The sequence below is a fragment of the Eubalaena glacialis genome, chromosome 5, assembly GCF_028564815.1.
Source record: "Eubalaena glacialis isolate mEubGla1 chromosome 5, mEubGla1.1.hap2.+ XY, whole genome shotgun sequence".
NCBI classification, from domain to species: Eukaryota; Metazoa; Chordata; class Mammalia; order Artiodactyla; family Balaenidae; genus Eubalaena; species Eubalaena glacialis.
This window is the reverse complement of record NC_083720.1, coordinates 4,562,876-4,589,034: the sequence shown is the minus strand read 5'-3', so window position 1 is coordinate 4,589,034 and position 26,159 is coordinate 4,562,876. Positions and strand designations below refer to the sequence as shown.

General features: G+C 53.7%; 1 protein-coding gene across 7 annotated transcripts in view; it reads left to right on the top strand.

The window, feature by feature from the left end:
* KIAA0232 (KIAA0232 ortholog) overlaps positions 1-12,705 on the top strand; it is an 88,933-nt gene extending 76,228 nt beyond the window's left edge. For 2 of the 7 annotated variants that reach the window (XM_061191956.1, XM_061191951.1), the window contains 4 exons: positions 3,441-3,549; positions 8,035-8,132; positions 10,250-10,370; positions 10,592-12,705. In XM_061191956.1, the coding sequence (XP_061047939.1) occupies positions 3,441-3,549; positions 8,035-8,132; positions 10,250-10,370; positions 10,592-10,656 (393 nt within the window). In that variant the 3' untranslated portion in view covers positions 10,657-12,705. Of the gene's footprint in view, positions 1-3,440; positions 3,550-8,034; positions 8,133-10,249; positions 10,570-10,591 lie in introns of those variants that run through there. The other 5 variants (XM_061191957.1, XM_061191955.1, XM_061191954.1 and 2 more) reach the window with 4 other exon arrangements.
* Positions 12,706-26,159: the final 13,454 nt, after the last annotated feature.

Below are 26,159 nucleotides of genomic sequence, written 5' to 3'. Positions count from 1 at the left end.
TTGGTGGCAAGAGCGTTGTCTGTGTCACTTGCTTGATTGCTGCCTCCATGTCGTGCGCTTTAAGGCACAGAGAAGCAGTAGAAGGCCCCGCCCTGTCTCCGGGAATTCCTAGTCCAGGCCCGGGAGAGGAGGCCTCCCGCCAGGAGTGTGCCAGGGGAGTCGGAATGCTCCGATGAGCGGAGGGTGCTCGGGCCCAGCCCCCCTGTGCTGGCTCTGTGCCCACTGCTGTGCCACCATTACCCTCCTGAATGCCTGTAGTGACTTGCCGCCGTGGGCTTATTCCCCCCGTGGTGGCTGCGGACACGTAGGCCCAGAGGGTGGGATGCCTGCCCCAGACCCCAGTGTAAGGGCAGAGCCCAAGTTCCTTCCACAACGGGGCACTTCCTGTCAGTAAAGGAAAACTTAGGACAGCAGCGTCCCTTGCTGGTCTCTGTTGCACAGGGTATCTCTTCATTTACATTTTCTCTCTCCTTTTCCAAAGAACAAGGCTTATTATAGGAGGCTTTCTTTTCCTTTTGTGACGCAAATAACTGAGAGCTGACTGTGTCAGAGGGCACTATTCAGTGCTCTATTCCCAGAGCAGAACTCACCTTTCTCTTCACCAGAACTAGGACTATCTAGTGAGAATTTAAAGCAGTGAGCCTTTACCTAACTTTCACCTTCTAAAAAATTACTGAGTATTACATCTGTGGCTAAAGACGTTTCTGATAAGCCTTTCTGGATTAAGTTCATGTTCTTCTCTCTCTCTTTTTTTTTTTTTTTTTTACTGTTTCATTCATACATTAAATATTTATTAAGAGCCTACTATGTCTGGGCGCTATTCTAGGTGCTAGGTATAAAGGAATAGACAAAGACCCTTGCGTTTGTGGAGGTATATTCAATCAACAATATGAAGTTACACAGTATGTTAGAATCCCAATGCTGTGGAAAAGAAGAGCCGGATAAGGGATGTGGTGGGATGGGAGTGCTTGGAGGAGTTTGCCATGATAAATGCGGAGTCAGGGCAGGCTTCCTTGCCAAGGTACAACTGAAGAAAGGCTTCCAGGTGGCACGTGAGCCAAGAAGCTACCCGGAGGGAGCGGGAGAGCACTGCTAAGGCAGAGGTGTGCCTGGATCATCCAAGCTTGTATTCTGTTCCGTTTTCCATTTCTTCCATTCTTTCTTCATTCTTTTCGTTCTCAACCAAGTTAGAAGTTGAATTAATACATTAAACAGACATTATTTAAGCAAAGCCTGGTTATCTTTTGCAGCCTAAAAGTTGGAAATAGCTAAGTGGAAAGATGTCATAACGCATATTCATTGACCATGTATTCGGTGTAACATAAAACAGGAAAAATAGTCCTTGCTGTTGGAATTGACATTCAAATGGAGAATGCAGAAAATATCCTAAAACTATGCCAGAAACGGCATGATCTAACAGTGATTTCAGCAGGGGAGGGAGAGAGAAAGTGGTGTGCTAGATAATCAGGGACTTTGGCCAGGGGGAACCTTTTCTTGAGGCCAGCAGACGTGGAGTATCTACTTTGTGCCAGGCCCTGTTCCTGGAGGTGTGGAGATAAGTAAGGTGCGCTTGGTGCCCTTGCGCTCACCGTCTGGTTCTGCCTGTATCTCACCTCCTCCTGTTCCTGCTGACCCAGCCCCCTGGCTACACCTCGGCCCCTCCAGCCTGCCTTCCCCCACCGTGTCCTGTCTGTCCCAGTGAATTCTCTCCCCTTTCTTACTCTTTACCTCACTCGCACAATCTCAAGAAAGGATTAAAGATAAGCAGTCTGACTGCACTCACATGAATAAAACACTGATCCTTCCACAGGCTGCCCCAGACACTTTCTTTCTCAAATAGGAACTTGTTCCCTTCAAATCCATCTCTCTTCGATAGTGCCTTGGGGATGATCGGGAGACTTCTGTCCAGGGAGCCATCCTTGCTCCTCCTGGATAGCACCAAGTAATCTGTTCGCAGATAGGTATGCCTTGGAGAGAAGGCAGAGCCTTTCCAGAAGGGTCTTATAGTGCTGTGAATTATGTGCCAGATGCAGGAATCAACCTTGCATTAACTGCAGACCTGGCATGTTGCTGGCTTCATTTGCGTTAACCCTTGCCTTGTCGTCGCTGTTGCCCTTGGTATCTGTTTATCTAATAGGTTTACTAATTTTTATCATCAGAATACTCTGCAGGAGAAAACGGTGAAGGTTAACTGACCGCTCTGGATAGACAGCACAATTCTTCAGTTTCTAATTGAGGGGTATTTCTGAAAAGTTAAATGAAAATCAGAATTTGAAATATATTTCCCATTTAGTAAGTAATAAAAATCACATTACTGAATCAAAAAGTTTTTGATAAAGTAAAATAATTTACTTTGTTTAGGAGAGTAACAAAATCCTATTAGAGAGTTGAAGATCATCAGTTGCTAAAACAGTTCAGGTTTTAAACTTGAACATGTAATGAAATGTCTTCTAAAACAAAGGTGTATGCAGTGTTTACAGGTCGTATGCATCGGGCAGGCACTCCTTGAGACGGGGATGGGTGATGGGAGTTACAGAGATGCCCAAAGCAGGCCTTACTTACCCTGGGAGGGCCTGTTGTCAGGCACAGTGAGGAAGCAGCATGGAAGACCCCCAGCATACCAGGATGTCCCCGGGGTGGCTGCCCCTGGCCACGCCTTCTGACGACCGCTCACGAGGACACTCCTTGATCACGCATGACAGCCACACTGCATCTAGTCCTTGCTGCCCAGGCAGGTGGGCGCGTCCAGCTGGGACTTGAGAGCTCCACCAGCGAAGGATGGGCGTGGGCGCCTTCCCCTCTGCCAGGGCCGTGGATGTGCACGGAGTACGGGGTCACTCCTGGTCTCAGGAGTCCTGCCCTCCTCTCATTTCGATGTCTGTTTCCTGTTTTGAATTTGAATTACTATCAGTTTTATTACTTGGTTTTAGTCTCAACTTCCTTCTGGTTCTCATCGAAGCAGATAATTGTTATAAAGACATTAGGTTGGTAACTCTGCCTATAAAACTTCCTCTGTCCCATTTCTTCTTTGACTCCCTCCTGCCTGAGTGTGTGAAGGAGAAGAGGGTCCTCCTTACTTTCTCTTGAGCACCTCACACTAGCCACCCCGTTATCTCTGTACTTCCAGAATCTAAAAACTTGCCTTATTTGAGGCTGTTTCCTTATGTTTTTGCCTTGTCAGAGTTTTGTTGTGTTTTTTAAAAAGACTTTTTATTCCATTTCCAATATAAGTGCTTTTTAAGAAAAACTTCCTTTGTATGCTATGAACACGTTGGCTTTTTGTATTCACTTTCTCTAGAACGGTAAAAACAAAAAACCAAAAAAACCCTCACCAGTTAAAAAATCCTGGGTTTGTAGTCCATAGTTAATAACGCTTGAATTTTTTCCCCTTTATTTTGGAAGTTTGTGAACTTTGTCTATATTTGGTTTAATCTAAACAGTTTCCTGTATTGAACACTGATGTACAAGGAATAAATAGAAGTCAAGAAAAACAGACCTGGTGGGAAAAAGCCTTGTACTCTCCTCTTTTTCCTGCCTCAGAATGTGAAGGTAAGAAGACCTGCATTAGGTCATTCATTCATCCACTCAGATTTCTAATTCATTAAGAGCAGTAAATTCTTTTGCTGTAAAAATCAGTCCAGAAACATGCTGTGTGGCCAGCGTTTGTCAGGCCCTGGGGGCGCAGAGATGCACGAGGACTGGAGCCTGCTCTAACGCCCATCACAGCCTGGAGGGGCGGGGCGTGGAAACGCACAGGAGCAGCACCGGCCCTGACGGCTCCGTGCCTGCTCCCCGTGCGAGGTGGAGCGGGGAGTCCTCAGCTCGGGGGGCGGGGGGGGGCCTGCAGGAAGGGCCCCGGTGGGAGGGCTGGGGAGAGGTAGTCCCCGTGACAGGAGCGGCCTGAGCAAAGGCCGAGGGTCTGCGGCAAGTCGGGCCGGGGGACAGGGACCCACTGGGCCCAGCTGGGTCGTAGCTGAGGCTGGAGAGGGGCGGGGGGCGGGGGGCGGGGGGCGGGGGGCGGGGGGGGGCGGTGAGTTGGCGCGGAGGTTCGGGAGCTCCGCTGAGTTAGGCGGAGTTGAACAGGCAGGAGGAGAGGGCCACTTAAAGGAGTTCACGTTGGAGGGTATCAGGTCTGGTGTGTTTTTTAAAACAGTTCTAGCAGCAGAATGGAGGGGGGAAGGAATTGAAAAACTGAAGAGCCCCTGCTGGGGTTCTTAGGCTCTTGCAGTGATCTGGGTGTGACAGGATAAAGGCCTGGACTGAGGCACTCGTGGGGGCATAGAGAACAGCATCGAGAGGTTTTGTGGAGGATGCCGGAGTTTGCTGAGTGACTTTCTGTGAGTAGTGAACAGCAGGAGGGAGTTAGGGGAGACCGGGTAGAGAGGGACATCGGAGCAGTAGCAGATTTGGCGAAGATGATTTTAGTCTGTGAGCCTCCCAGGTGGACATCCTCAGAAGCTATAAAAAGATCCTGATCTGAAATGTTGGGAGAAGTGAGAACTAAGGAGGCAGACCGAGTGGTCAGCTCAAGACTCTGAGCTTGTGCAGACCGCCGTGGTCCCCTGGGCTGTCAGCTGCAGCACTTCGTCAACGGTCTCTCTGGTCAGAGCCCTGGGGGCAGGTCAATCTCCTGTTAGTATTTGCATGTTCGCCTGTGTGTCGTCTCCCCAGCTCATTTGTAGTTAACCTGGAGCAGTGACGTCCCTCACTGCCCGTGGGGCCTTGCACACGCTGGGGGCTCCGGATGCCTGCGCTGGCCTGCCCTCGCAGCCTGGCCTCAGCCGACTGGGGGGAAGGCTGGGATTGTTTGCTTTTCTCTGTTCTGTGGGCACAAGAAACGGCTTCCCCAGCCCTGCCTTCCTCCTTCCCAAAGGGTCATAAGGGGAGCATAGAGCAGAGTCTTTATTTTCAGCATCTTTTTTATTTAACAGCATTTATTAAAGGCCTGTTCCTCCATCATTAGCTAGTATTTGGGTTGCTCTTCATGATTTACGAGGTGCTTTCAGTCTTTTATACAACCCCCGTGAAAGCCTGGTTTTCAGATGAGGAAGCTAAGTCTCCGGTTGAATGCCCAGAATCAGGCACTAGCCATGCAGCTCAGGCTTGAGTCCAGAAGCTTGCTGTCCACAGCAGCTGTCTGCACTTGGTGCCCCGGAGACACCGGGGTGATAGGAGTGCAAACCGGACCTTGACCTCAGTCCAGTCCGGTGCACTGGCTGAGTGAGTCCCAACTGCAGTTAATGGGAGTGCAGGTGGGGAGGGCCGGGGACCCTGGAGCAGTGCAACAAGAGGACACCCGCACGCAGGAAGGACCCAGAGGGAAGGAGGGACGCGGTGGCAGAGCAGGCAGGGCCGGGGTGGGGGATGGCTTGGGGTGACTTCCGAGCACACTGAGTTGGTGCTCCGTCACTGTGTCGCGGGCTGTCTCCGCAGCCTCCGCCGTCCGGTTTTCTGTTGTTAGTGAGGAATGCGCTTCAGCTCTCAGCTCCAGGTCCGTGGTTATCTGTACAGTGCCTTGTAGGTGCTGTATGTGGTCGTCAGTCCATTCAGCTTTTTATAAATTGTGGAGTGGCGTGCAGGGAAACTCTCAGCGGATAAGTGTGGTGACCAGGCTTTTGAATGACCTTGAACTCACGACCGTGAGTTAAATCCTTGCACGGTTGCCTCGTAGTGCCGTCATGAAGTGTGGTGCTTTCAGCCTGTGGGGTGGGGGCATAGTCTCAGGAGAAGCTTAGCCGGGAAGCAGGCGGCCTTCTCACCCACTCAGCAGTCGTGACTGCCGACGCTCGTCCCCGCTCCTGAAGCCTCTGACGTCGCTGATGATTACTGAGAAGCCTGTGCAGCTCTGAGTCTGACCTGGGAGCTCCAGCCTCCCTGGGAAGGAGGGCAAGGAGGATTGTCCCTTTTTCCTGTGAGTCAGGAGATGGAGGCCCCAAAGGAGGAGGAGGCAGTGTGGCCCCGGAGCAGGGGCAGCGAGGGGCCCGTCGGCACGAAGGGCTGTGTGCCCAGCCCCCGCCCTGCTGTGTGCCCACACACACACCCACTCCGCACATATTTCGTGCACGCTTGCCTCATACCAGGCACTGTTCTAGGGGCTGGGGACGCAGAGCCGTCGTCCCTGCCCTCCTCATCAGCTCACCTCTGAGCAGGACCTGAGGGAATCAGGACACAAGCGCCTGACGGCTGGGGCGAGGTCCAGGCAGGAGCAGGAGTGCACGCGCTGTGGCCCCTGTGTGCCCGGCACGTGGGGCTGGCGGGGGAGGGGCAGGTCAGGCGGGCAGCAGGGAGTCCGACCACAAGGGCCTTGCAGACTGCGTGCCACAGTCTGTCCCACACGTCTGTCCCATGCGTCCGTCTCCAGAGCTCACACACCGGATTCAAAACATTTGGAAAGCTCACTTAGAAAAGTGTTTGTGTTATTTGAGTCTTAAAGCGAGAGCCCTGCAGGGAAACAGTATAGGTAATAGTGGGGGGGATCCGCTCCATCTGTGGGCATATCTGAGCCAAGGAAATGGTTACCTTCCCCACCTCGTACGAGTGGTGACCAAACGCGGAGGGGCACGGGGATGATGAGAGCTTGGTAGGCGAGCTGAGAAAAAGGTGACGGCCCAGAATGGGTGAGGGTGAGGGTGAGGGGTTCCCTGCCTCATGGGAGAGCAGGGCGTCCTCCCCAACTGTCCTGCGGCGGGCAGGCCCCAAGCCCAGGGCTTTCGTTAGTAGCAGCTGTGGAAGGTGTTAGTGTGCCAGCCCGAACTTGAGGCTGCACACAGGTGATCTCTGAACTTGCACAGAAATCTGTGAGGGCAAATGGTGATCCTGTTTTAGAGATGAGAGAACTGGGGCTCCAAGAGGTTCAATAATTTGCTCCAAGTTACATCACAAGTAAGTAGCATCATCAGGAATCAACTGACGTCTGTCTAATCCCAGAGCCTGGGTTTTTTCATGAACCTACACTAGTAAGTTTGAGGGCCTGAGGCTGTCAGAACTAAAGGTCACGGAGAGTACAGCCTTTTGTGGGAGGCCAAGCAGGGCCCAGGCTTGCCCGCCCACGATGATGGCAGGAGGGCCCATGGTCGTCGAGCTGGCCCTGCCGCTGCTGTGACGCATGGGGTGGCGTGCCAGCTCATCAAGCACCTCGCAGTAACTGCTGGAATGCTGACACCCTTTCCATGGAGTTAAGGTGATTGGGGGGCCAGTGTAGGTTAAGGCCGGCGGGCATCAGCCCTGGCTGTGCTTCAGACTCACCTGGAAGCTTCTCAGAAAGTGCTCATACCCAGACCAAGTCAGTCAGAACCTCAGGTGCAGGCCTGGGCTTCCAGACTTTTCTTAAAGCTCCCCAGGTGGTTTGAGTGCGAAAGCAGGGTTGAGGAGCATCAGACTAAGTGATGTACCTGCTTCCTTCCAATTCCAGCTCACAGTCCTGCCCCCTTCCGAGAGCCGCCTACCCAGTCGGAACGCTAGCCCCCTTCCTCCGCCCTGTTCCACAGGTGGCTTAGTTTGCTGCTGAGCTGAGGAAGAACAGAGGATGTTGCCTTGCTTTGTCTTCTCCGTTGCGCCCCCTCCTGTCTGAAATCCCTTTGCTCACTTGTCCTGTGAACATACGTGCGGTGCATCTGCTGTCCCCCTCCACACCGCGTACGCGCTTGAGAGCTCGGGCCTGGCTGGTCTTTTTATCCTGTGTTCCCAGGGCCTGTCACTTAGAGGTGTGAGTGCGTATTTGTTGAATGAATGTCTCATGGTGGGATAACAAGAATGTATGATTATGCTGGCCTGTGTTTTTGTTTTTTTAACTCCATGAACAATTTGTTAGAAGAATTTTTAAATTGGCCTAACATTTTCCTCGTACACACCTATCTGGCTGATGCTGAACATGTCTGCTTTTAGTGACTTCTTAAAATCTCCAAAGGGCTGTAGGCCTAATTGATCTGACTTTTCATTGAAAAATGAAACAAGAATGTATGTTTCGTTTAACTGTGTCTTAATGAAATTTCCCCCCCTTTCCCTCTTTTCCCTTCTCCATTCAAAATGATTAAGAATGTTATACAAATGCCAAGGGAGAGAATGGTATAGAAGAATATCCAGATGTTAAAGAAATGCCCAGTAATGAAGAGCGTCTGTTAGATTTTAATAGGGTAAGTGGACTGTCCTCCTCCTTATTATTAACTTACAAATGGCCACCACAACCCCCAAAGTCTGGGAGCCCTGTGACTGCCTTTCCCTGTCACCAAGCTCTGTGGATGTGGCCTTTCTCGTCTGTGGCCCTTTGGTCTGCATCACCTCCCACTTACTGCCAAGGCTTCCCTCTCTCCGTACAGTCTGTCCGTCACACTGCCGCCAGAGGGAGTTTCTCCATGCGAATCTGACCCTGTCACTCCCCTTAAGCTCCTTGGGTGGGTGCCCTTTTCCCCATCGAAGTGTTTACTACAAGGGAGCCCTTCCGGTGCCCATTCCTGCCCCTCAGCCGACTGCACGTTCTTGCTCGCCCGCCCCCCAACCGGCCTGTGAGCTCCCGGGGGCAGGGACAGGGCCTGTGCCTCGCCCGGGGAGGCAGGCGGGTGAATGAGTCGAAGGGAGCTTCTGTGGCTTCTCAGTGTGATTGTCATTGTCAGTTGAAGTCTCGTGAGAAATTGCTCCCAAAGCGCCCTGTGGTCTTGGTGTCCGTGGACCTGTCAGACCAAACACATCAAGGCAGACGTTTGGGGGCGTCCCCCAGCGTCTCTCCATCTCCATGGATGTTCCACGCCCCCAGCGTCAGTCCCCAGACCCAGAACTCGTTCTTCGTTCCTCTTTCTCTCACCTACACACGCAGTCTGTGTGCCCGTCCTGACCACCCACCTCTCAGCCGGCTCCATCGTTCACGCTTCCTCCGCATCACCGCCCCCTGCGGACCGCTGCCGTGGGCTTTGCCGTGGGCTTCGCCTCGGCCTTCCTGCTTCCATCTTTCCCTCCCCAGTCTTCTCCCCACACCGTGAGGCAGGACAGCCTCGCGAGGGTTACTTCGTTTAGTCTCACAGCCGCCCCGGGAGGTAGGTGCTGTTATTTTGCGGAAGAGAAAACTAAAGGCCCGTAAAGATTCAGAACGTGTATCTACACAGCCACAGCCTAAGTGCAGACCTGAGCCATGACCCTCAGCCCTGAGTCCGACTCCCGCTGCCGAGCGCCATGGCCTCTCGCCCTCGCGCACTCCCTGCCAGGCTGTGTGTGTTTGCCCTCGCCTGCCTCTCTGATCCCACGTCCTCTGCCCCCCCAGGAGTGTGGTGGTCTTTCTGTCCTCCTTCCTCGGGGGCTCTCAACCAGGGACAGTACTGCCATCTGGAAATGGCGGGGGGGGCGGGTGCTTGGGGGATTTACTGTTATTCACTGGGGGGATTCACTTGGGGGATTTACTGTTATTTACTGTTATTCACTGTGACTGGGTGAGTAGGGAGGCGTTGCTCGTCACTTTGGGGAGGGGGAAGAATTCCTGGTCACTGTTGCGGGGAGGGTGACGTTGCTAATTACTGTGCAGGGAAGCACCACCAGGTATTATGGGGTGCAGGGGTGCAGGGAAGCACCACCAGGTATTATGACTGGGGAGGGACTGCCACTTGCACTTGGTGTCCTGAGGGCCAGAGATGCTAACCATCTTGTGGGTGGGGGAGAGTCCCACAGCCAAAAGTATCCCCGAAAGGTACCATATACCTACGGACCCCCAATCCAGAAGCACAGCCCCGAAGTCCCACGCCAGCTCCGGCTGTTTCTGTGGCGCAGCTTGCTTCTCGGCCTTTGGGCGAGGATGCCCCTCCTCAGAAGCACCGCCCCCCACCCCACCCCACCCCGCCGCTCCTATCTGGAGAGCCCCGTCGGCCGCACCCGCAGCTGGTCAGCGCAGCAGGAAGCTGGGAAGCTGTGCTGGTCGGTCTGCTTGCTGTCCTCTCCCCTGGAACGTGAGCCCCAGCAGGGCGAGGCCGTGCCGTCCTCCCAGTGGAGTCCCCGCTCAAAGACTCGTTTCCATCCAGCCCTGACGTCGGCAGCGTTTTGTCCAAAGGGCTGAACATGGAGAATTAGGGTTTGGGATCGTGTATAGATCAGGGAGGAAAGCTTGTTTGTTTTGCTTTCAAGCAGGAAAACTCTTTAGATTTTTGTAACTCTCCACTGGAAAACATCAACAATTTGTTTCTTAATCTCTGCATACATAGAGTGTCTCACATAGCCCTTTTGAAAAAATATCTGGCTTTTGACCTGTTGAAAATTGTTCCTTTCATCTTAGGTGTCTTCTGTTTATGAAGCAAGGTGCACAGGAGAGAGAAATTCTGGAGCAAAATCAAACGGCTTCCGCAGAAAGATGTACTCCAGTGCCAGCTCCGCCTCGGAGGACACGGGCTCGGAAGGTGGAGGCGCGTGGGTGGAGCCCAGGGAGGAGGAGCTCTTTTCTCGAACTCATCTCTAAACCTGCAGAGTAGTACAAATTATTTTTAAAAATTGATATGTGAGCGAAAAGTACCCTTTTGTGAGGCCTGTTCATCTAAAACAACAACTTAGGTTTCTAAGGTTTCTTCTTCAATTAACTGGTTCAGATCAGTAATTATCTTTCTCTTCTTGCTTATTTTAGAGTTGAGGACAGCTATCCTGTTGAAGATTTTTTTTTTTCAAGCTGTTAAATTCTTGGCTATTTGAAATAGACTAGATGTGTTGTCATACCAAGAATGGGTGTGCATGTGCTCGTCTTAGAAGCATCACTGCCTGTTGCACCTTCACTGCAGTTACCTTCCCTCCAGCTGCAGTCACATCACTGTCACCTTACTAGCATCGCAGTGTCAGCAACCACCTCCGCTATCCAGAGACTTTAGCTTTGGAACATTTAGGCTTTGTCCTCTAAGAACTGGGATATGAATACTTACCCTGCGGTGGATCAGTGCCTTTCTGAAGGCAAGAGGGCAGCATGGGTGACTCATCCCCGGTCTTCATTCAGTAAAATCTCATGTACATTTAAAGTAGGAACCACAAGGGTGTGCTTTTAGAGACTTACAAAATACTGTGTTTTCTCTCTTAGGATTTTCCCCCTAGAGTATCATGGACAATACCATGGTTTGTGACTTTCTTGCCACCTGAGGCAGCCAAGGCTTTGAGGTACGGGGTAGCGTTTGAGGCCAAGCGGGGTGAGAGCGCACCCCCGACCTGCTCTTAACGCTGCAGTTACATTTCCCCCAGGCACCGCTCAGGGTTATTTGCGGTGAGTCTTACAATACTCGATGAGGACCTTAGTTGCAGATGAGATTTTTCTGGTGACCGATACTGAATCGAAGCCCCCAGAACTTGAGACTGTAAACGTTTGGCACGCAATAAAGGCCATCCCAGCACCCCAAAGAGACCTTGGCTGCTACAGCTGGCTGCTCTTGTGGCTGTGACTTAGTATAGCTTAGATCTCATTTTGTGTTTGAGAGAATGTTCTGGGCAAGTTCTGTGTGTGGCGGGTCGGAGGGTAGAGTACTGATTTCTCCCATACCTGTGTGATTGCTTCATGGGACCCGCTTTCCCGTGTCACTTGGGAACCCAGGGGTCAGTCCCTCTCATCCAGTCCCGTCCATTCGTGACGGTCGCTTCCTTGAGCTTTCACGCTGCCATGCAACAGGTTGAAGTTAGAAGGAGCAACATTTGCAAAACCTAAACGTTTAAAATTGTTTTTCTTTTTTAACCAACTCATTGTTTTTTTTTAAAAAAAAAACAATGTGTGACATCAATTTAGCATGTCTAACATCAGGAAGTCTAATATGGGTGAGACACCTTCACCACTATTTTGGCAGGCAGTAAACACATAATTTACTAGCTGGGAGCTGAACTGGCTGAGAAATACATGATTTGCTTCGAGCATTGGGTTTTGTTGCCTTTTTCTTAATTGATGACACAGACAACTCCATCCAGGGCTGTGGAGTCATCCCCGGCGCTGTCTGTCCTCACTGTGGGAAACCTGATGGGCCGTTGGGTTTGGTCTCACCACATGTCAGGGTTTGTTTTTATACAGCACATCTTTGACACTTTAAAGTGGGTTTGTGTGTGTGTGCGTGTGTGCGCGTGTAAGGTTTTATGTTGCTGTTATTTATTTACAGACTTTATAAGGTTATATGTATTTTTCTTTCTTCCAGAGCTTCCTAAAAATTGATTAGCATCTGCACTGAAATATAATTTAACAGCAAAGGCAAAAAAGAATTGGAAGTTGTAAATTCCTAAAATCACTACAGTGACGATCATCCTAGAAATCGTTGCTTATGTAGCCGAGACCAAATAAATATATTTCAGACACAACCTTTAGCTCAGTTGATTTTGGACAGCTGCTTTTTATCACGAAAGGGCTCCAGGTGGTCAAGGTGTAGACTTCCTTACACGCTAGTGGGAAGACATTGCACCTTCCACGGGGGAATGGGAATGGATTATAAGCGGGCAAGGGGATTAACAGATTATGTATTTATTTGTTTTCATAGCTAACTGGCTGAAGCCCAGAGGCTTTCAGCGACAGAGCTGAAAGTATGGTTTTCAGTTTTGTAAATGGATGATCACAAAGAAAAAGCATTTTTTAAAAAGTTGGCAAAACGCTGAAACGCACTGTGGTATGAAGCGCATTGCATATCCATAGCACTGAAGTATCAGTTTTCCATTCCTGGGCTATTTTTTTCCCCGTGGTTGTATTGTTCTGATTTCACGTACACCAGAGTAACTGGTTTTTTGTTTTCTTGTGGAGTTAACACCAAATAAAAAAATCTAAAAAAAAGTTGGTTGTCTTTATTTATCATAGCAAAGATTCTTTTATAAAGAACCCCAGCCTCCTCTTAATTATGTGTGCCCAGGTCACATCATCCCAGAAGAAGGTTATTGAGCTCTTCCTATAGGCGTTGCAGAAAGTGCTGGCGTCTGCTTTGCTGGAGAAGAAAATGGGCGGGGCCTGCTGAGAAAAGAGTCCACACCCCCCCATCCCCACCCCTAGGAACTACTGCCTGAACCTTGCAAAGAACACACCATTTTTGTCTTGTGGTGGTAGACAAAGCTTAATCTTTCTGTTCTGGAAAAAAAAAAAAAATTCCATGTATGTATATTAACATGATCACTGTACATTGTAAGAAAGAAATCAATGTATTATTAAAGAAGTATAAAGGAAAATTCATCTGTACCTCCATCACCCTGAGAGGGTAGCTTTCTAACATTTGTGCAAAACACCATTCTAGACAGCTGAATGTATATATGGATATATAGAGAGAGAAATTTACATTGAAGGGTTGTACTGTATCTGCCCTTCTGTAACTTCAGAAATAGGTTTTTTCCTCAGACATCTTTTCATGTCAGTAATGATAGATCTGCATCATTTTTATACCTGTATGATTCTATTATATGAATTTAACAGGTTCCTTGTGGATCAACTCTTTTTTTTTGGCTGCGCTGGGTCTTCGTTGCTGCGCGGGGGCTTTTCTCTAGTTGTGGCGAGCGGGAGCTACTCTTTGTTGCGGTGCGCGGGCTTCTTGTTGCGGTGGCTTCTCTTGTTGTGGAGCACGGGCTCTAGGCATGCGGGCTTCAGTAGTTGAGGCACGCGGCCCCTAGAGCGCGTGGGCTTCAGTAGTTGAGGCATGTGGGCTCAGTAGTTGTGGCTCGTGGGCTCTAGGGCACAGGCTCAGTAGTTGTGGCACACGGGCTTAGTTGCTACGCGGCATATGGGATCTTCCCAGACCGGGGATCGAACCCGTGTCCCCTGCATTGGCAGGTGGATTCTTAACCACTGCGCCACCAGGGAAGTCCGTGGATCAACATTTAGAATGTTCCTTTCGTGTTTGTTCAGTATTCTAAATAGCATTTCTGTGGACGTCCTTAAACATGGGTCTCCTTGGACGATGGCTGCGGAAGGGCAGTTCCAGCCCGTGGGATGCCTGCTGCCGGTGCGGTGGTGTCGCCCACGTCACACCGACACAAGGTCCTTTAGACCTGTGTGTGAGCTTAGACATCCTTTTTTTTTTTTTTTTTTTGACTTTTAAAAATAGTTTATTTCAAAATAATTACGGATTCACAGGAAGTTTCAAAGATACTACAGAGAGGGCTCATGAACCCTTCACTGTTTGCCCCATGTCTACATTTTCCATAACTATTGTACAATATCAAACTCAGGAAATATGTGTTGATAAAATATGTATGTATAATTCTGTGCCATTTTATCGCATGTATAGATTCATGTACAGCCGCCACCCACCCTTACCATGGTTTTACTTTCCAGGGTTTCAGTTACCCGCGGTCAACCTCAGAAAGCTTAGACATCCTTTTTCTCAACCATCCGTGCTGAGCACTTGCCTTTCGTCAACACGGAGGAGAGGTGGGTTTCTACAGGAGGATTCGAATTGTGTTCTCCCCATCTTTTTCCTTCTGGTTTCTGGGATGTGTAGGCACGTTTTTAAATGCCTTCTCCATCTTAAGAGTAAAAAAATATTCTCCCGCGTTAGGGAGAGCAAATCTCTGGAGCGTGCATCTTGCAGACAAGGACCAAAGCTGAAGGAGTCAGCTTCACTTTTCCCAGCTAGCTGAGCGGCCGCCTCGACACCGTTGTCTGTGAAATCCTTACCCAACCCGACTGGAGGTGACATCTGTAAAGGGAACCCCAGGGCTGAGCACTTAAAGCAGTGCCTCGTGCCCAGCAAGCCCCCGAGCGTTCGCTCGTGGCTGAGCAGCGGGTGGGCGTCATCCCGGGATGCGTCTGCATCCTCGCTGGCTGAACTGGCCGAACTCCGTCTTCCTTGGTCTGGCCGCGGCGCCCAGCTGGGCGGTGTGGTGGCAGCCGGCCGCCCTACCGGAGGCACTGAGGCAGGACCGGAGGCTGGCGGGGCGGCCCCGTGTGCGGGCGCGACAGGAGACGTCACAGGAGTGTGCCCTCCGCTGCCGCGTCCAGGCCCTCTCCCGTCCGTCAGCTCCTTGCACGGGTGTGCGCCTCGTGGCCACGCCGACCATTGGCCCCACCTGTCGTCGTGGCTCTTTGAAGACCTGCGAGCGTAACTGCTTCACAAGTGCCCTCACCCGCAGAAGCAGGGTGGGGTGTCGAGCTGGACCGAAACGGGGCTGCCCTGTGCACAGCGGCTGGAGGCGGGGCCCTGGCCTCTTACTGTCCCCAGGAACTGTGGCGTCGCAGCCGAGCGAACAGCGAAGGGCCGTGAAGGCCCCTGCTTAGGTGTCCCTAAGGTGCCGGGCTTGCCCCTTCTGCCACTGCAGACGCCGTCCCGGCGGCCCTGGGCCCGTGGGTGAAGTGGCTGTGAGCAGGCCTGGGAGGCTGGCGGCTGCACAGCGGTCGAGGAGAAGGAGGAGGGCCCCGCCCCCGCCCCGGCTTCTCTCGGGAGCAGCTGGTGGATGGCCTCCCAGGCTGGGCTCTTGCCAGCACGGAGACCAGCACCCGAGCCTCTGCTTCGGAGCCCGCCGCTGGCCTTTCGTCGCTGGCGGGTGGTTAACAGCATTTCTCAGGGACAGTTCCCTCAGTGAGCTGACAGCAGCTCCTGACACGCGGGCGGGGTCGGCGTCACCAGTACTAGCTGAGCACGTGCCGGGCGTTCTCGCAGACGGTTTCCGGTGTTCATTCTCAACGCCATGGGGTAGGTACGACTGCCCCACTTTGCGGGTGAGAAAGCATACACGGGGGGAAGTTAACCACCCGCCTAGGTCTCACGCCTCGTGAACGGTGGAGCCCATCCCAAAGCCTCCATCTGGCCAAAATGCCACTATGAAAAGTGTGCTGGGGGGGGCGGGGGGAGGTGTTGAGCAGCTGCCTCTGCCCCGCCGTCTCTTTCTAGTCCTCGTGAGTTACGTAATCGTAAGGGCATCATCTCCAGGAGTCCAGACTGAGTCAGGATGCCGGGGGGCGGGTCCTGGCTCTGCCACCCGCTGGCCGTGCGCTCCTGGGCTAGTGTCCACGCCCCGGTGTCCTCGGCTGTCAGTGCAGATCACGACAGGACCTCTCATCAGGGTTGGCTGTGAAGATGAAACAGCGCAGCTGCACGGGCTAGAGTGAGCGTCAAGACTCCTCCCAGAAGCTGCCGTGCCCAGCCCTGTGACTCAGGAAGATCACAGCTTCTGCAGGCTGCCCCTCGCTTCCTCCCCTCCCCTCCCTTCAGCCAGTGACAGCAAAGCCCTGGGCTCAGGGTCAGGCCCTGCAGAGGCCTGTGCCCCTGGGTGCTCACCACGGTCACGTGGCCATCAGGTGGCCTGCTCAGTCCTACCCTGTCACCCTCACGAGATCACACTCTCCCTCCTGGCGGGGGCTGGGGCAGCGGCAGAACCGAGTGTGCCCTTCGGAGCGGAGCCAGGGTGGCAGGAGGGCCTGACCCTGCGGCAAAGCGGCAGCTGGGACCCGGCCAACACTTGTCTCCCTGGGGCACAGGCACGTGGCCGGCTGCAGCTCACACTGGGCTGGCCACTTCATGTCACAGTCCCGGGGACCCAGAGCTGGGGAGGCCTGTGTGGGAGGGACAGAGGAGGCCCCACCCTCTGGCCTGCCATCCCAACAGGCTCTGGCTCCCCTGAACCCCAGCCTCGGTCGCAGAGGGGGACTGGGGAGGGGGCAGAGGAGGGCACGCTGACCGCTGGGCCTCTCGAAGGAAGAGGCCGGCCTACCTGAGCAGGGCCCCTTCCTCCCCGCTTCTTGTTGCCCACCTGAGAAGCTGCGAAGTGACCTCGGCCAGCCTTGTGACCCTGAGCTGGGCCCTCTCTCCGCCGACTGGTGACGGGCAGGTGAAGCTGCCTCCCCTCCCCTCCCCTGGCACGCATGCGCCTCTGTCTGTCTCCGAGCCAGCGCGCGGGTCTGGGACGCGCCCGGGTCTGGGACGGGTGGAGGAGACCAGGCCCGCCCGCGCCAGGACCTCCTGCTCTGACCCGCTGCCGTGGCCAGAGCAGACCTGCCACGTGCCCAGCCCCTCCGGCCCCTCGCTCGGGAAGTCCGGGGGCCCGGCCAGGAGCACCGCCAGCCGGGGTGAGCAGGCCTGGGCTGACTGCAGCACCGTGGGCTGGGGTCCCCTCGAGGGCACACGGAGGCCTGGGGGCCGCAGGCCGCGAGCCCCAGGGCGACAGCACAGGGTGTTGGGCTGGCTCAGCCGGGAGGCCAGCTTCGGGACGCTTCCTCCCTTTACCGAAGAGGGACCCTGGACTCGGTGCCAAAAACCCCAGGCTCACTGAGGGCCTCGAGCACGTCTTGGCCCCTCTGGGCCTGGCTCTCAGCTCTTCTCATCCCAGCCCCGGGGGCATCTCCTGTGGCCCTGCTCAGGGCCCAATTCCTGCCGGTCACAGACGTCAGGTGTGACCACGGCGTCCTCCCACACACCGGAAGCTGCGAGCCAGCGATAGGGAGCAGCCCCCTCAGCGGCTCCCCCTCTGGGCTCGCGTGCGCCCCCGGCGTCACTGCAGCCTGCAGCGATCGCTCGCAGACCCCAGGACTACTCAGAGAGGTTGGGGACCCTTCAGGAGGCACACTCGCAGTGGCTGGCCCTGGCTCTTAGCAGCGGTGCTGCACTGCACTGGTCACCACCCCTCACACTCACCTGGGCCTGTCTCCATGCCCCAGCCTTGGGAGCCTAAAATTGCCTGGCACTCAGTCCCGCTGGCAGCCCCACCTCCCCCCAGTAAGGCCCTACCGGGGGTGCTGGGTGAGCCTGGCCTCTCTGCCAGCAGGTGTTGGTAGGGTCTCAGGTGGTCTCCTTCTGGGCTCCTCACTTCCCCAGGCCCACTCCCCCACCGGGCCTCCCCTTCCTGAGCTTGGGAGGAAGTGGGGAGACCTGAGCCTCTGGGTCACGTCCTCATGCTGAACTCGGGTCCCCCGCTCAGAAACGCTTCTCCCAGGCTTGGTGGCATCGCGCTGGGAGGGTGTTTTGTTACCTGGACGAGGTTGGCGAGCAATGGAGCCTTGGAGTCTACGCCTTGACCTTACTGAGCCGTCACGTGGAAGTAGGGACAGCAGTTTGGGGCCTTTTGGGGGCCAGCGTGTCTTCATGTTGGCATTAAGCTACTAATTAGGAAGAAAAGGAGGTCTCTGGGCCTTGGTTGCAAAAATAGGGTTTGGAAACATTCATTCATTCAACAAACACATGTTAAGAGCCTACTAATGTGCCAGGCCCTCAACCTGATGCTGGTATGATTTTTTTTTTTTTAACATCTTTATTGGAGTATAATTGCTTTACAATGGTGTGTTAGTTTCTGCTTTATAACAATGGTATGAATTTTATTTTTCTAAGTCAGTAAGCCTCCCTCAGCCCTAGCTGTCTGGTGATAAAGATACCACAATTTCCTCTTTCATCTCTCCTCGATAAACTTCGGAGGGTCTCTGCAGCCTGCCTGAGCTCTGGCCATCTGAAGTTTTCAGCAGTTTGAAGGAAAGCGGTGAAGCCCCCCAAGCCCAGGCAGCCCCCTTCCTTAGAAGGCTGGCTCTTCCTTATCTTGCTCCCAGATTTCCCTGCCTGGAGGCCCCCTAGCCCCACCCCACTCAGGGGCCTCGGAAGTCAGCAGGCTAGGGGTGCAGGGTGAAGCATGCAGGGCCCAGCTCTGCCCTGAACAGCTGGGTGGCCTTGGCAAGGCCACGTGATGTCCCTGGGCAGGGCAGGGGGAGGAAGGCGGTGCAGTCGTCAATTTCACACACTCCAAGGGCATGCATGCGGCCCTTCCTGTGGAATGAGTTACGCGGTTCATCTGGAAGAAACATACTGGGGTCCATTTCCACCCCATCACTCTGCAGATTGGCCGTGAACAGCGTGGTTTCCTTCCTGGCAGTGACCGCTCTCCAGTGCGCTGCAGATGACAGAAAGCACAGGAGACCAAGGCCCGGCACAGGGAGCTCCGACGGTGTGTGGAGTGGAGGTCTCCGCTACACTTTCTGGGGCCCACATTTTCCCAGCCCTGGGGAGGTGGCTGCCTGGGGCCACCTGGAAGAAGCCCGGGCTGAGGCCAGCCTGCTCGGCTCCTCATGAGCTCCGGCCCCCTTTGGCAAGCCGGTCACCCTCTCCAAGCCTCAGTTTTCTCATGTGAAAGCTGGAAAGGTGAAACCCACTTCCCAGTGTTAAAAGCAATAACGTGCCTGCACACATGGGTGCTGGACAGGGGTTAACCTCCTCCTTAGTGCCCACCGAGATCAGCTGGTCAAGCCGTAGCAGAAGTCTCCTGTTAGTGTATCAGAATCCGAGTTCGGTGTCCCAGTTGGGTTTGGCTGGGGTGGGGACAGTGATGTGGGAAAAGATGGGAAGAGAGACGTAGGAGGGGCTTGAGAGGGTTTGGGTCTCATCCTGGAGGCAGCAGGAGGCCTGAAGGGGTGTGAGCCGGGCCACCATTTGTGTCATGGGTGAGCGGAGGGCTCTGAGGTTGGAGAGGGATGCTAGAAACAGCTGATGCACAGCAGAGAACCCTTCAGAACTTTTGTAGCTTTTAAAAGAAGATCACAGGGCCTTTCCTGCCTTCCCTGCAGCTGCATGAGCTCAGCATACTCCAGTGAACGGAGCTCTGGGCGGCGGCCCTGCCCAGGCCTGGCCTGCTGCTCCTATTGAGCTGTGGGGTCTTGTGCCCCTTCCCTTCTCTGATCTCAGCCTCCTTGTCTGGAGAAAATTATCAGAAGATTTTCAATAAGTGGGGAGACTGGGATTGACTTAGACACACTACTATGTATAAAATAGATAACTAATAACCTACTGTATAGGGCTTCCCTGGTGGCGCAGTGGTTAAGAATCTGCCTGCCAATGCAGGGGACATGGGTTTGAGCCCTGGTCCGGGAAGATCGCACATGCCGCGGAGCAACTAAGCCCGTGCACCACAACTACTGAGCCTGCGCTCTAGAGCCCGCGAGCCACAACTACTGAGCCCACATTCCACAACTACTGAAGCCCACGTGCCTAGAGCCCGTGCTCTGCAACAAGAGAAGCCACCGCAGTGAGAAGCCTGCGCACCGCAACCAAGAGTAGCCCCTGCTCGCCGCAACTAGAGAAAGCCCACGTGCAGCAACGAAGACCCAACGCAGCCAAAAAAATAATTAATTTTTTAAAAAAAGAACCTACTGTGTAGCACAGGGAACTCTAGTTAATACTCTGTAATGACCTATATGGGAAAAGAATCTAAACAAGAGTGGATATATGTATAGGTATAACTGATTCACTTTGCTGTACAGCAGAAACTAACACAATACTGTACATTAACTATACTCCAATAAAAATTAATTTAAAAAAAAGAGGAAGATTATCAGACCTGCCTCCAGCATAGCTGTGAGTTTGGTTATTCGATCCTGGATGGGAAAGCCCTTTGTAAACGGTATGTGAGAAAGTATTAAAGTCATAATTGCATTACATTAGAAAAAAAATAGGTCTCACCATGCCGCAACCCGAATGGTTGATCTAGACCATGATTACGAATGGCTGCGGAATCATCAGGTGATGTGCTGACAGCACCGGGACCCCCTAGTCCAAGGCGATGTTGCTAAGAGTGGGATGCGCTGTCCACTCCTGATGGGACATGTAGGAAGTACACATGCGTGGATGCTGGGAGTGACCCCTAGATGCAGACCGCTCTACTGGTCCCGCTCCCACCCTCAGCGCAGTGCCTCCTAAGGGACTGTCTTCCGAGGATACTGCAAAATGTTCCTTGGGAGCAAAATTGAGGACCACTGCTTGGGATGAAACTGAGTTTATAGGAAATACTGGGGCTAGAGGGGCTTGTTCAACACCACCACAAATGTACAGTCCTCTAAATCCATAATTCAGAAAGTTCTACAAGACAACGCAATGTCATCAACAAATATATCGCGTAAGAAAAACAAACCAAGGGAGAACTATTTCAGACTAAAAGAGACGTAATGACCCATCTACCAAGTGCAGTGTGTTGCTTTTGGAACCTGATTTGGAATCTTAGTTCCCCGACCAGGGATCAAACCCGTGCCCCCTGCGGTGGAAGCGCAGAGTTCTAACCACTGGACCGCCAAGGAATTTCCCAGAACCTGATTTGAACAAACTATTGGAAGACATTTTTAGAGGTAATTGGGGAATTATAAAACATTGAGGAGTTATTGTTAATTTTATAGGTATCTGACGGTATTGTGATTATGCCTCAAAAAAAAAAAAAACCTTACTACTAAAGATGTGCATGGAACAAGCTGAAGTATTTTCATGGCTTCTGATATATCTGAGATACACTCTAAGTGAATCCAGGAAAAATAAAAATAACAAGAATATGGGGAGGGGACAGGAAGAGCAGAATATAACCAGTGTTGAGATGGGTACATAGGGGATCACTATATGGTTCACTGTGTATATGTTTGAAATTTTCCACAAGAAAAATGGCTCTCAAGATTAAAAAACAAATAAGTTAGAAGTGGACAGAGAGCAGCGGTCAGCAGTGGAGAGTAATTCTGAAGAGTCCGGCTGGCTGCAAAGGAGGAGGAGCAGGAGACGTTTGGGCCTCCGTCCCCGCCTGGCTGAGACAGGAGCTCTGCTGGTTCTGCACCGTCTCGGGAGCCCGGCGGGTTCTCAGACCCCGCACGCAGGGCACACCCTGTCCCAGAGGCAAACGCACAGCTCGCCCAGCCTCGCCCTGTCTGGCCCGGGGAGGGTTCCCCATCAGCACTCTAAACAGGAGTCCTGCTGCTTGAGAATGGAGTGTAAAATCAGTGTCCAGCCCCTCCCTGGGCTGCCCCAAGCCTTGCTGGGCGGCAGATGTGGTGGAGAAGAGGGAGCCTTCCTTCCACCCTTTCAGACTCTGGGCCGCCCCCCAGCCACCTGGGCGTCAGGGGAGCAGCGCTTGCGGGCTCCACGGGTCTGCGCAGACCTCTTCTTGCCGCTGGACTCTCGTTTGCCTCCGCCTGCCTGCATCCCTCGAGGGGTGGCTTAATTCATAGATGGCTTCCACCTGGCCTTTCAAAGCTGTACTGTCAAGGCACCCAGACGTTCTTGGCACTGCAGACAGTGCGATCTTTGCAAACTGCAAAGCTGACCTCACCGCTCACATTTACCCCCTCTTCAGCCCCAGCCGTGCTGGTGGACCCTCCCCACAGTTGCTCCTGCCACCACCACAGGACCTTTGCACATGCTGTCCCTATGCTGGGTGCTCTTTCCCCCCCCCTTCCCCGACTAACTCCCACCGGCCTTCAGGTCTCAGCCTCCTGGACCAGGACAACCACCTTCCCCCAACCCCAGTACAAGTTTTGGTGACACGTGTCACAGTTTCCGTATCTCTACTTTGTGTGACTATTTGATCCATGTCTCCCCCCTAAAACCACAGGCTTCACGAATACTGGGACTGTGCCTGCCTCTGCTCCCCAAGAGCCCCTCACACTCAGGATGGGCTCCCAGAGGATGTGTGAACTGGGGCAGTGAGGGGTAGTGTAACCTCCCTGCAGACCTGTCACTCTGCTCCCTTGCACCACCTTATTTTAGTAAAGATTTAAAAACTCTGATTATGAAGATAAAATAAGGGACTTCCCTGGTGGTCCAGTGGCTAAGACTCCGCGCTTCCAATGCAGGGGGCCCGGGTTCGATCCCTGGTCAGAGAACGAGATCCCACGTGCCGCAACTAAGACCCTGCATGCTGCAACTTAAAAAAAATAAAAGAAAAAGAAAAAGCTAAAATAAGACTGTAGAAATTTTGAAAGTTAACAAATTATAAAGTGTATGTGGTAAAACCCCACCACAGGCTAATTTCTATAGGCATGTTTCATAGTCAACATCATTCCATAGGTTTGATTTTACACCCAGCGCTTTCCGTGGAAGTTCACAAAGCATCGTCTCACACCAGGAAGATGTTCTAAAACCTCCGTCAGAGAAGCAGCCCCGCCTCCCTAGGCTCTCCCCATTGGGGCTCGAGAACCACTGTCATTTATGCAAAAGCAATGCCTTGCCAACTATCTCAGACCAACAGGCAGGCTTCGTGGAGAAGCAGGCGCCTTCGAGAAACTTCACTTTTTACTGCAGGGGCCACAGCCCAGAAGGGGTCGGATTAGACGTTCTAAGGCTGTGCCCGGCCGTGGTGTGTCCCAGGCAGGAGAGGAAAAGGCTGGGTTCTCATCTTGGCTCCTGTAACCCTCTCCTCCCTGGGCCTCGGTTTCTGCATCCGGAGAGCAAGAGGTTGGGCTGTGACGTCGGCTGGCGATAAAGAGAAATTAATAGCCTCCAGATGCTCTGCTCATCGACACACAGCAGCCGCTGTCTTCCAAGCACCTGCCGCCCCGCCGGCTACACCGCTCCACGTTCACTGCCGCACTCGACTTCACACTGTCCCACGGGGGAGGGAACGCTTTTTAAACTCTGTTTCAGAGAGGAGGAAGGTGCAGCTCACAGAGGCGGCTTGCACCGAGTAAGCAGCAGAGAAGGACCGCATCGGGGCTGTCTGACTGTTACAGAGGGTAGTCCACAGGAAAAGAAGACAAAGGGGACGTCTGAGTGGCTCACCTGCCAGTGGTTCTCTCTGGAAGGGAGGGTGGCAGGTGCCGTGTATTTTCTTCTGTGGACTCATCTGCATTCACCAAATTTTCCACGGTGGGTATTCCTCTCACATGGAGCTAAAGTAAAAGTTTGAAAAAAATATCGTTTTACACATGTCTCCTCTATAAACTGAGAAGAGATTGTTCCTGAATCATTTCTTGGTCCTAAGCTTTTACCACATGACCTGGCACGCACGAGATAATTTGGTAAATATTTTAGTAATGATAAAAGATCCTTTTTTTTTAATCTGTAAAAAGTACCTAGGGCAAAAATCACACCACCAGCCAGTTAACGAGCAGGAACCCAAACTCCCTGGGCCCTCACCCCTTTGAGGGCCACTCAGGGTCTCCGTGAAGATGCTTTATATCTTCTGCAAACGGAAGGCCAGCCTTTCCCTCTAATATCTTTTTTTTTTTTTTTTTTTTGGCTGCACTGCATGGCATGCAGGCTCTTAGTTCAACAACCAGGGATCGAACCTGCGCCCCCTGCAGTGGAAGCTCGGAGTCTTAACCACTGGACCGCCAGGGAAGTCCCTTCCTCTAATATGGAAAACACATAAAAATGCAAGTGCTTATCCCTGCACATCTAAAATCATCCTTGTGAAATTCTAGCTTGTCTCACTCCACACACACGTTAGAGCTCTGTCTGTGCCACACACTCCGTGCCTCGGGTAAACCGCACACCTCCTGATGTGCCCATTTCACAGATGAGGAGACTGAAGTTCAGGCATGTTAAATACGCCACCTCATCATCACACTGGGATGGGGTGCCGACCCCAGTCTCCTGGCTCTTAGCCTGGGCCTCTTTCCTGACCCCACGTGGTCTCCCTGCATAGGCCTCTGGAGGGGCTCAGGGCGGCTTCTTGGGCCCCTTCTATGTCTTCAACGTAGATGTCTGCCGGGAGCCTCGATGGGGCGCTGAGGGAGGCTCTGTGTCCCCCAGAATGTGGGCCCGGCTCAGGGCTCCCTGGCACACCCACGCTCACCTCCTCTAGGTGGTGCTGCGCCTGCCCCTTCCACACGCAGAACCCCACCTGCCAATCCAGCCCCGCCTGTCCCCAGGAATGCACCTCCCCACGGGCTCCCAAGAGCCCAGGGAGGTGGCGACGGTCATCCGCATTTTACAGATGAGGAAACCGAGGCTCAGAGAGGGGCAAAGTCAAGACAAGCCAGTGCCAGACGGGTGTCTCCAACCGCCACCATGTGCTGGGGGAGCAGAGGCGGGCAGAGCAGGGCGGCCCGGCCCTGCATGTCAAGGGCAGTGAGAGGGTGCGAGGCAGTGTGGACCCGAGCGTGCGGACCACTCTTTCTGGAAGCTCGGCTGGGCAGGTTTGGCAAGAGGTAGCGGCAGCTGGGAGCAGGCCTCGGAAGAGGTTTGTCTCCTTCTGGGACAGGAGGCAGCTGAGCCTTGCATGGGGCCAGGGGAGGAGCTGGAGTTGGGGAGAGGAAAATGGGGACTGGCCCTGGGTGCGAGGAGGCCCCCAGGGAAGGCGCCCGGGGCCTGGTGGACCCTGAGGGAGTCCAAGTGACCAGCTTTTTCTTTCTCGCCCCTGAAGCCCAAACCCAGCTCTGCTCAGTGCCCCCGGGCAGCCCCAGGCCCATCTTTTCTGGACATCCCACCCAGGGAGTGGTTGTGCTTGTTGGGTGAAGCCTGAATCTCCCTGGAGGGCTAGGCCCACTGGGACTGGGGATGCCTGGAGGGGGGACCCTGATGCCTGGAACAGCCATCCTCAAACCGGACTGAGCACTTCCTGTGTGCCAGGGTTAGGCTCACAGCCTAACGGGGAGGCAGGTGGACAGACAATTCTAGAGGCCACTGACCGGGACCTGAGGCTCTGTCAAGAGGGCCCAGAGAGGGATCTCCGGGAGAAAACCAGAGGCCAGGGTGCTCGGCCTGGTCCGCCTGCGGCTGCAGACAGCGCACTTCACGTGTGGCTCTTGGCCCATTTTAGAGTTTAGGGGCAGCTCCTCCCACCCGCAAGCCCAGCCCCACCCCCGCAGGGCAGGAGGAGGACTGGACCATCGGCGGGTGTTGACGACTGAGCGCGCCCCAGGCCAGGCTGCGTGGGGTTGGGAGACCCCTACTCCTGCGGCTGCCACCCCCTCGGAGAATCTGGTTCACGCGCCACGTGTCCAGCACGGAGGGCCACGGGGATGAGCAAGGGGCTCCCGGGCCTCTCAGGAGGGCGTGGCCAGCTCTGCCGGGTGTGGGAGCTGGAGGTGGCACGTGGCCAAGGGGACCAGGGTTGTGATGGCTGGAGAAGGCAAGAGGGGGTCCAGGCAGAAGAACAGGACAAGCAAAGGCGGGCTCTGTGCAGCCAGGATTGTGACGTGTCTGGAAAACGCCAGTCTGGATGGGAAGGGGGCGGCAAGGCTGCAAGGTTTGGCTGGGGCCGGATTTGGGAGGGGGTCCTGGAGAGATCGGGGCTGGTGGCTGTATGGGGGTGGGTGGAAGTGAAGAGGCAGCAGTTTGGAGGTGGATCCGCCCCCCTCTGTCTCCTGTGTCTCCCTGGCCGCTAAGCTGCTCCTCTCGGGCCCACGTACCCTCACCTTCACCTCTGCAGGCCTGTCCTTGGGAAGTCCCCCCGCCCAGGTTCAAACAAGAACAAAAGCCTCGCAGCCAACTGTCTCCCAGCCATGAGCTCACCCTCCGTAGGAGGGAGTGGGCAGCCAGTGCTCAGAGAATCAGCGCGACTGGCAGAATCTCAAGGCTTTTCCTGGAGACTTCTGC